The 10,254-nt window shown below is 41.5% G+C and overlaps 1 protein-coding gene across 1 annotated transcript in view; it reads left to right on the top strand.

Moving 5' to 3' along the window:
- The window catches only part of LOC105063207 (carboxypeptidase A2), a 21,523-nt gene extending 13,777 nt beyond the window's left edge, over positions 1-7,746 (top strand). The window contains 3 exon segments of the mRNA XM_010947677.2: positions 1-184; positions 2,260-2,349; positions 7,562-7,746. The exon segment at positions 1-184 is cut by the window's left edge and continues 20 nt beyond it. Of these exon segments, the coding sequence (XP_010945979.2) occupies positions 1-184; positions 2,260-2,349; positions 7,562-7,746 (459 nt within the window).
- The last annotated feature ends 2,508 nt before the right edge of the window (positions 7,747-10,254 follow it).

Raw genomic sequence — 10,254 nt, 5'->3', positions numbered from 1 at the left:
TCTTGCTCTAATTCATACCATCGACCCAGTGCCAACTCTGAAGTTGAAGTGAAATCCTTAGAGGACTTCACCAAGAGTCATGGAGAAGTCAAGGCTATCATTACTCTCCACAGCTATTCCCAGCTCTTCCTGTTCCCCTGGGTGTATGCATGTGCCGAGTCACATAACTTTGATGAGTTGGAAAGTTTCTGAAACTTCATTTCAGCTCAGCCACAACGTCCATGGTGTGGACAAGTAAGTTTTATAAAGGAAGGTGTTGAGATGGGGTGTACTAGTGACTGGTTACAAAGATAAGTGAGACATAATATATTCAGCCACTGAGAAGACTGTGACACAGACAAAGGTTTGAAAGACTGGTCATGGACTTTACTAAATTAAATTTCCTTGGGAAATAGAATTCATGAGATTATTGTTGCCTTAATCTAGATAAGCAGGAACCTCATTTGACCATAAATTCTCAAGATGTGTTTTCCATTGCTTAGGAAATGACCACTTGGATTTGGACTTGAGGTTGTTGGATCTGTAGTCAGTTGCTCTATGCTAAGCAATGCTTCCTTCCAGCTCTTTGCCTCATACCTTCCTCGTGTCTTTGGCTCTGTGATCTATCATCATGCTGCACTGGAATATGTTGGGCGTGAAACACTCACTTCCCTAAGGTATCACTTGATACCCTCCATCATCTCTTCTGTTTCAGGAATGAGTCAACTGGTGGCAGCCTTAAATCAGATGGTGACATCTCAGGAGACAGCTTACAATTGAGCAAGAGCAATCCCCAGCTGAGGAGAATGTGCAAATATTTCCAATTTGGCTTTTAGGCTTGCTTTTGAAACCCATATGTTAGAGATAAGCCCTGAGATAGAACCTTTTGGTCAGTTTACTCTCAAGCAGATTGTTGTCAGCAGCTAGCAGAAATGGAATAAATTATTCCAATTCAGGTGTATCTTTCATCTCATTAGTTGGATTTTAGCTCCCATAAGGCAGTTTTCAGTGTTTTGATGGTGCATATTATCACTCAGAGTTGAATTAGGGGAAAAAGAATGTCAGGGCTGAATGTCAAAAGTACTTTTAGTAGATTTGGATATCCTTAAATTATCCAAACCTGGTGCTTAAATCTCTGCCAGATAGTCATCCAGCCTATAATTGGATAGCTCTCTACCTCCAAGGGAGCCCATTCCATTTTGGGGCAGATTTGATTGAGTTCTTTTTTTATAGAGAGCCCAAACCTTCTCCTTATTTACCAGCCCTGGTTTATTGTCTTGCTACAGAGAGCAAGTTTGTTTCCCTCTGAGAAGCAAATTTATTAATTATTTGAAGATTAGTAACCTACTTCTCCTAGATTTTTCCTTATTCCTGCTAAATACCTCCATCCCTTTAAGCACTCAGAATATGCTCCCAACTTCCCTCATTCTGGTTGCTGTTTTCCAAACATGCTTTGGTTTGTCTGTGTTCTTTAAGGGCAGCACCCAGAAGTGAATGTAAAACTTGTGTTGTGGGTTAACAAGCACAGAGCAGAGCGTGACCATAACTGCCCTCATCCCGACTGTGGACTTCTGCTCATACAGTTGAGGGTCACATTAGTTTTTGGCAGTGGTGTTGTGCTGTTGACTCATGCTGGGCTTATTGACAAGCGAAACCCCCAGGCTCTCTGAGGATTCTGCTGAGCCAGTTTTCCCCCATCTGGTAATTGTACAGTTGTTTTCCTGGACCCAAGTTCAAGACCTTACATTTATCCCTAGCAAGGACAGTAAAGCCTCAATCAGTCAAAATTGGAACCTTCAAATAATGGAAAATATTTTCCTGAGCTCTACTGCTTGGAAAAAGAGACAGTCATAGGGAAATAAGTCAATGTAGGGATCCAGTAAAAAAACAAAAACAAAATAAAAAACAAAAACAAATCCCCCAAAACCCCAACAACTTCCTGGGTACATCCTTGGGTCAGTACACATTCTCTTTAGCCCCTTACTCTCACCCAGTTTCCTTCTACAGGGAGAGCTGGTGGCAAAGTAATGACCTTCATGTATTTATTGCAAACACATGAATGATCAAATAAACAATGAGTGTCTTCATGTTGTATTTTCAGAGCCAGAAGAGGTGAATTTGTGCTTGCTTTTCAGTGAAAATGATTGAAACTAAAAAGGCTTTTACTTAGTTAACCAGAGAGTCCAGTTCATCAGACTGTCCCATTCTACATTCTGCCTTTGGGCTTCTGTTCTTCCAAGAGACAAGCATTATCTACCCACCTTTCATTGTTTCTCTCAGTAAAGAATGAAGTGGCCCAAGAGAATGCCCAGTCTCTGTCAAGCCTGCACGGCACCACGTACAAAATGGGACCTGTCTGTTTACTCATGTGTAAGTATCTAGTGTGTTTTCACAAATGACCCAGTAAGATAGCAGGCACCATGTGATTTTGGGTCAAAGCCTTTAAATGCCAAGATGTAAAATGGATTGGCCGTAGCAATGCATGGAACCCAGCTTTACCCAATTTTCCTCAGTAAGGCTAGATCTCTTCCATGAGATACTTCCAATGTGATACCTACAACAAAGAACTTCCTTACATATTTGAGTTATCTGCTCTCTACTCTGCTTATCTTGATCCTTACAGCTCACTCTCATTATGTAGAATCTCTTTGCCTGAAAATGGGCCTTTATTAAGTCTTGTTCCTAAGTCACCACTTTTATTAATTACCCAGTTTCTTGGCTAAGAGGGGCTCACACCCTAAGTAGACCCATGGACTGTGTGTAGGGACAGAATAGGTGTGACTCTTTAAGAGGACCCAGAGATTTCAGTGGATAGACTCTGTTGCAGCCACCTGCCCAGGAAGAGTTTGGGGAGACAAAGAGGAGGGCAAGTTAGGAATAATGGCAGTGTCAGGAATAAAGCTGGGGAGCCTGCAGTCAGACTTTCTGAGGCTCTTGTCTCCCAGAGTGAATCAGTGTAAAAACAAGAAACAGTTGCAATGGTATGAGAAATCCTAATGCACCTTCATGCATATTCTTAGTCCCCCAAAGGAATCCCCCTACTTCCTTATGGACAAAGCCAGAAACTCAGGACCCCACACTTGAATGCTCAGTTCGCTGATGCTCCCATGCCCATGGATCCTTTGGAAACAAATGCCTCTTATAGGCACCCACTGTGTTCAACACACTTTTATTGAGCATATACTATGTGCTAATCATTATGCCAAGTACTGGAGACATAATGAACCCATAGAGAACCCACTGTTTAATATGGGAGATGAATGGGAAGACAGACAAACTTTAGTATGATACGTGCAATAACAGGCTCATGGTACAAAAGTATTAGAAAGTTGGGGGGATTTGATTTCATCCAGGAAGAGGGCAGAATTTTGAAGGCAGGATTTTGAAGGCTAGAGAAAGGGAAGAGGAATGGAGCATTCTGACTCATTAACAGCACATGCAAAAGCACAGACATGTGAAACTGCATGAGGGGCTCTGTGAACTACAAGGAGGAATGAAAAGTGTTAAGAAGGGGAGTGGAGGGAGTTCACATTTTTATGTGCCGTATTAAAGAATTTAGGTTTTAACTGAAAGGATTCTGGAAGCTGTTGGAGAGTTCTCAGCAGGTCAGTGAGTGCACCGAGGCATGATGTTTTAGATAAAACACATTAGCAGCAGTGTGGAGGATGTGGTGAGGATGGACTAGAAGTAGGAACATTCCACAGGAAGTGTAGGGAGAGTTCAGGGGAGAGGTGATGGCCCATACTACAGCAGTGCCAGTGAGGATGGAAGGGAGACATTTAGGAGGCTTTTTGTCATTTATTAGGAGGGAGGAGTTTCTCATCGATGGTCCCTGAATGGTGCCATTAACTGAGGGAGGCATCCAGGAAGATGAAGGAGGGGTGGGCTTGAAAAGAGAATGACTTCAGCTCTGGACATATGGAAGTTGAGATAACTGTGGTGTTTTCAAGTGGAGATGTCCTGCAGGCTTTGGTCTACATGGCCCTGGGATTCTGCAGAGAGAGAGAGATTGAGATTGAGATTTAAGGGTAGTTGACATACAGAGGATGGTTGGAACAGGTGAGTAAGGAGATCATTTAGAGTGGGAAGAGCCCTGGGTGGAGAAGGGGAGCTGTTAGACAGCAGAAGGGGTTAGCAGTGAGGGAAGACACACAACAGGGATAGGCAGAGAGGTCGAGAACCTTGGATTTTAGAAACCTGGAAAGCAGCAATTGTTGGAAAGGAGGCAGTGGTTAACAATGACCAAAAGGCCACAAAAGGTCAGATATGACAAGGACAAAACATTTACCATCGGGTTTTTATCCCTAGCTTATGGTGACCTTAACCAGAGCAGTTTCAGAAGAGTGGTGAGGGTAACTGGAAGAGTACAAGGGATGAGGGAGAAGGGAGGCCGGGTGAGGAGCTTGGATGAGAAAGGAAGGAGAAGGAGGAATGGAGAGTTTTGTTTTTGAGCTGAGAGATTTGTTTATTGACTGTGGGAAAAGGACCAATAGAGGTAGAGAGGTGGAAGATACAGAAGAGAGAAATGACTGAGGCAGTGCCGTTCTAGAAAGGGGGGAGGAGGGGCAAGAACGGAACAAACAGAGGTGGCCAGATCAGGCTTGAACAAGAGAAGAGAGTCTGCAGACATGCTGGGGGCACCAACATAACTCTATTTAGAAGGGTGGTGGTGGGAATCTAGCAGAATGCACACTTGTTAGTCATGATTTTCTTAATGGGAGTCTTGGAGAGCAGAGGAGTAATCGTTTACTCACCACATCTAAAACACCTAATGGAAACCCCAAAACTACTGATTTGGTAATATTTCAGACCATGAAAGTTTCTTTTTCTTTGAGGTTATGGTTTTCACTCTCTCTCTCTTTCTTGCTATTACGATGCATTTGAAAACTTCATAGAAAAAACAATCTAGTAATAATCACACTTTATTGTCAGTTTCAACTTAATTAAACAGCAATATGTTTACAGCAATGTATTTATCTAGTTGTAGTCAATGTCTGTGTTCTATTTTGTGTCCAGCCTTTTTTGTTTAACATCATTTCCTGTATAGTTTTATGTATTTCCATTCTAGGTATTTGTTATTCCATGATATGGCTATATCTCAGTTACAGGGCCTTTGGATTATTTTGACTTTTTGCTAAATAGTGCTACTATGAACACATTGATATAGTCTCCTTTTTCTTTTAGATGATTCTCAAGTCAAAGGTAGTGAACAGCTTTGGAGCTCTTGCTACAAAATTTTTAGGCTATTTTCTGGGAAGATATGCTTACAATTGTCCAGACCTTTTTAACTGTGTTCCAAGTGAGATTGTCCTCCCTTTTGGTGGGAGGACCTCCAGGAGAAGGGCCCTCTGAGTGGTGGCAGTGGGAAGGAAGGCCATGATAGCCACTTGAGGCTGGGAAATACATGTTTTCTCTGGTTGGCCACCTCCGAATGGAGGCTAGAGTTCAGAATGTCAGCAGAATGGTATCACTTGCCCTCGAGACCCACACTCAGCCATTTTATTACAAGGAATCTAGTTCTCCACTTCTCTTGTCTGAGGTATTCACAAGTAAAGTAGACCTCGAAAGGCTGACATTTAGTATGTTTTTCTTGGTAAAGTCATAGATGTTCAAGATAGTTCTATTAAGCAAATGTCAGGTTAAGTATAGGGTTTGCTGTCTGATCTTTTGTAACCTGCCCTTTAATGGTCAGGCAGGTCGTGGCTGCATTTCTGTCCACAGCTGATCTGTTATCCTTAATCCTGGCCTCATTCCAGCTTAGACAAGCACTGCAAAGAACAAGGACTTTTTGCTTCCTGCCCTGGATTGGTATGCAGCTCTGGGCTAAATATTTGCTTCACTCCTCAAGAGGTAACTGAACTGTGGTGGATGAGACATTTCTGGGAAGTTTCTTATTTAGTAGGGGCTATGAGGAGCTGCACCACAACAGGTGTTTGGTCCAAGAAAAATTGTTACGTGAGTTCTTTCTCAGAGAGGTGTGGGGGGAAAAACACAGACCTTGGGTGAGAAGTCTGGGTTTGAGTTACAGCTCTGTCACTTTGGAACCAAGTAACCTTGGGTAGGTTACTCATCTTCCCTTGGTTTCTTCACTTGTGAAATGGATTGTTGAGAGGCTCTAAAGATAGAATGTAGAGTAAAAGAGCTTTTCTAACTCTAAGGCACTATATATATGTTTCTCATTAGTTTCCTGGTGAGCTACTCTCCTCCAGATACCTCTGATCCTTAATGTGGCCCAACTTTTTTAGTCATTTATTCATAATGATGATTATAATCATAACCGACATTTACTGAATGCTTACTCTACAGACATTAGAGTAATGTCCAGCTCCTTCACTTAGTCTCTCAGTTTCCTTATCTGTAAAATAAGAATAATACTGGAATCTATCTCATGACCCAGGTGGGGATTAAATGATCCAATTTTAGCATAATGTCTAACATTTAACAGAAGCACTCAACAAGGGACAGAATCATAAACATTATATTATCCCATTTAATTCTCACTGACCTGTGAAATAAGTAATATTATTATCCCTATTTGATGGAAGAAGCATTTGGGACTCAGGTAAATGACTGCCTTAGGACACTAATGATTTGCAGAATCAGGATTCAATCTGAAGCCAGTATTTGGTTCACTGTCGACCTCTTAGTGGGATCCTCTGTGTCGTGTAGCCACACCAGAGGTATAGGTTAGTAATTTTGGTACCCAGGAAGATTCAGTTCAAGTCAGAAACCATTTGGTTTACCAGGTGCTACCAGTGCTACTGTGGGTGAAAGCAAAGACACAGACACAAGAATTCTTATTGTTAATTCCCAGTATTAACCATTAGTCCTACTTTTCCCTGGTACAACCTGCCTGGTCTTCCCCTTTGCTCAGCCCCATTATTTGGGACTAGGTGACTTCCTCCATCTCTGCCCCATCCATCTCGTCCATTTGGCCTCTACCTGCCCTCCCTGGGAGCGGCCTCAGAGCTGGTCCATTGCTCAGCTCTTCTGAGTCATGATTGCCACAAGTCCTTTAGGCTAATACTACATTCTTTTATCATCTGTCATGTCAGTGGCCACACATTACACAGGTGCACATTACTCTGTTTAAGCCATTATGTATAGGTGCTGGGCATGTTATTCGATATAAGAACAAAGCCTGCTCCACGCTTTGTTAAAAGTCCCCTGAGAGTAGGGACAAACTCTCTTCTATTTGTAATCCCTCCTCTCCCACTAGAGAAAACAGTGTCTATACCTAGCACTCAACTAAAGAAGGAAGTGGTGTGGCCTCCCTAAGGTGTAGAAGATGCCAATTAGGAGAGCAGACAGGATTCCAAATGGGTGGGCGAAGCCAGAGGCTCCTAAGAACACCAAGGGAAAGCTAAATATAGTCTCTATTTGAATAACACCTTTTGCTTTTCAAATTAATCTTGTAGTTTTTCATAAGCATGGCCCTCTACCAAGCTATCCCTGTGCTCAAGGTCCATGCAAATAGGGGCCTGACTTATTTTTGATAATGGTGGAACTTAATAGAGGTTACATAGCTATGAGAGGCCAGTAGGAATAGCATAACCGGATTTTATCTTCATTTGCCCTTCAGACCAAGGCAGTGGAGGAAGCATTGACTGGTTCAATGACTCTGGCATCAAATACTCATTTGTCTTTGCACTGAGAGATACAGGTCTATATGGCTTCCTCCTGCTGGCCAATCAGACCTTGCCCACAGCAAAAGGGACCTGGCTAGGCTTGAAGACAATCAAGCATATTCAAGACCATCCCTACTAGGGCTCTGGAAAATAAATACCATTAAAAGCTCTTTGGTTTGAAGCAAAGTTGGATTGGCCTCATTCCTTTTTCTAATCCTAATCTAGGAGCATTATTTCTTTGATTTATGTTGCCCTAAAACACAGTAGATCACTGAGCTGTACCCCTTTATCTTTTTCTTTTTTTTAAATCCCATTCTGAGCAAAATGCTCCCAACATCCTTTAAAAATAAAAAAAAAATCGTGGTAAAATACACATATCATGAAGTTTACATTTTAACCATTTTGAGTGTACATTCACAGTGTTGTGCAATCATTTCCAGTATCCATCTCTAGAAATTTTCCATCATCCCAAACTGAACTCTGTACCCATTAAGCAATAACTCCCTGTTCTCCCTCTCTCCAGCCCCTGGTAATCTCTGTTCTACTTTTGTCTCTATGAATTTGCCTATTCTAAGTATCTCGTGTAAATGGAATCATTCAGTATTTGTCCTTTTGTGACTGGCTTATTTCACTTAGCATAATGTTTTCAAGATTCACCCGTATTGTGGCATGTGTCAGCTCCTTCATCTTAATAGAGTAGCATTTGAGAGCTAGAAAGGGACTTTTGAGTTTATTTATTCAGTAAATACTAATTAAGCAATTTCATTATGCCAAGCATCATGCTAGGTGCTGTATCCTCTGGTTCCATTGCTGTCTTTTGCTTTTCCATTTCTGGTATGCTGCATTATAAGAGCTAGTGGAGAGCCAGACCAATGACACTCCTTCCTCCTTGTTGCCCCAAGTCTGGGTCTCAGATTCCATATAGTTTATCTTTAGATACTCATTTCCATTAGGGATTTAGATTTTCTTCATGTTGATGGCTTTCCCTGGGAGAAAAGGGTGTTGGGTGAATTTCAACTTGCCTAGAATTCTGGGTACTTGATTCTTTAGTTCACATTTCTTGTAGATTCAGGTCTCAGCTTCTCTTGTTACTAATTTCAAAGCTGAAATCTATCTTATTGAAGTAGAGTCCATCCTTTGTGATGGACCAGAGTGGGCCTAGGAGTTCAGTTTGTATTGGAAGGACAAAAGAGCCCTCATGGAGGCCCCCAGCTCCACAACTCCTGACAAAGACTCTTCTTGACCAAACTTTAGGCAGGCTTCTCTGAGCCCTCTTTTCTACTAAGTCTTGTCCTTAGGCCCTAAGTTAGTCTTAGCAAAAGAATCCTACTGAGTCATCCCCCAATCCTTGATCTGATCAAGTTTTTCATCTTCCACCATTAATGTCTAAGTCCTTGGTCTGCCTTTATTTAGCAAGAATCCTGTTAGGCCAGTTAAACAAGAATCCCAACTACCCTTGAAGACCCCTTGTAGCAATTTTCAATCCACCAACTTCCTTGCTCTGCTGACTTTACTATATTCCAAGTTGAACATAATTATTCTCTCCTATTGTATGACTTCTATTGCAATAATCTTGGTTGTATCCACTCTCCTTGAGCAAGTGCAGAAAGAATACAGATTGTGAGGACAGGGAGGTGCGGGAGAGTTGCAGGAGGTGGGGGAGAGTTGCAGGATTTGGGGTTCCTGGGACAGACTGAAATGCCCCAGATTCCCTGAAGAAGTCATGGAGGTCATGAGTGTCTTCCAGTTGTTCTGCTGTGACTTGGTGGGAAGGACACCAGACTCAGAGTCTAGGAAATATAAGAAAGTCTCATTTTTTTTGTGTATATATATTTTATTGACGTATAGTCAGTTTACAATTTTGTGTCAATTTCTGCTGTACAGCATAATGCTTTAGTCATATGTGAACATAGATATATTCATTTTCATATTCTTTTTCACCATAAGTTTCTACAAGATATTGAATATAATTCCCTCTGCTATACAGTATAAACTTGTTGTTTATCTATTTTATATATATTAGTTGGTATCTGCAAATCTCGAACTCCTAATTTGTCCCTACTCATCACCTTCCTCCCCTGGTAACCATAAGTTTGTTTTCTATGTTTGTGAATCTGTTTCTGTTTTGTAAATAAGTTCTTCTTTTTTTTAGATTCCACGTATCATATGATATCATATGGTATGGTACTTTTCTTTCTCAAGAAAGTCTTTTTATTAATAATTCCATTAAGCCTTACTTTTAGCTCAGATTCCAAGGCAAACTGATAATTTATTCAGACTAACACATCCCTCCTATACAACTTACCTCATATATTTCTACTTTTTTTTAGTGGAGTTATAAGAATTAGGTGCCAGATTCCTAACAGAAGCCACAAACTCTCATCATTATGATCTGCTCTGGTGAACTTCTCTGACAGAATTTGTCAACTGTGTGATGTGTGTGGCCTTGGAGTTGGCTTGGGGTTTCTTTGAATCTGTTTTTCTTCCTCCCTTCCTTCCTTCCTCCCTTTTCCCCTTCCTTCATTCCTTCCTTCCTTCCTTCCTTCCTCCCTTTTCCCCTTCCTTCATTCCTTCCTTCCTTCTTTCCTCCCTTCCTTCCTTCCTTCTTTCCTACCTTCCTACCTTCCTTCCTCTCTCTCTTTCTTTC

Source organism: Camelus bactrianus, chromosome 7, assembly GCF_048773025.1.
Source record: "Camelus bactrianus isolate YW-2024 breed Bactrian camel chromosome 7, ASM4877302v1, whole genome shotgun sequence".
In the NCBI taxonomy this organism is placed as follows: domain Eukaryota; kingdom Metazoa; phylum Chordata; class Mammalia; order Artiodactyla; family Camelidae; genus Camelus; species Camelus bactrianus.
This window is presented reverse-complemented; position numbering and strand designations above follow the sequence as displayed.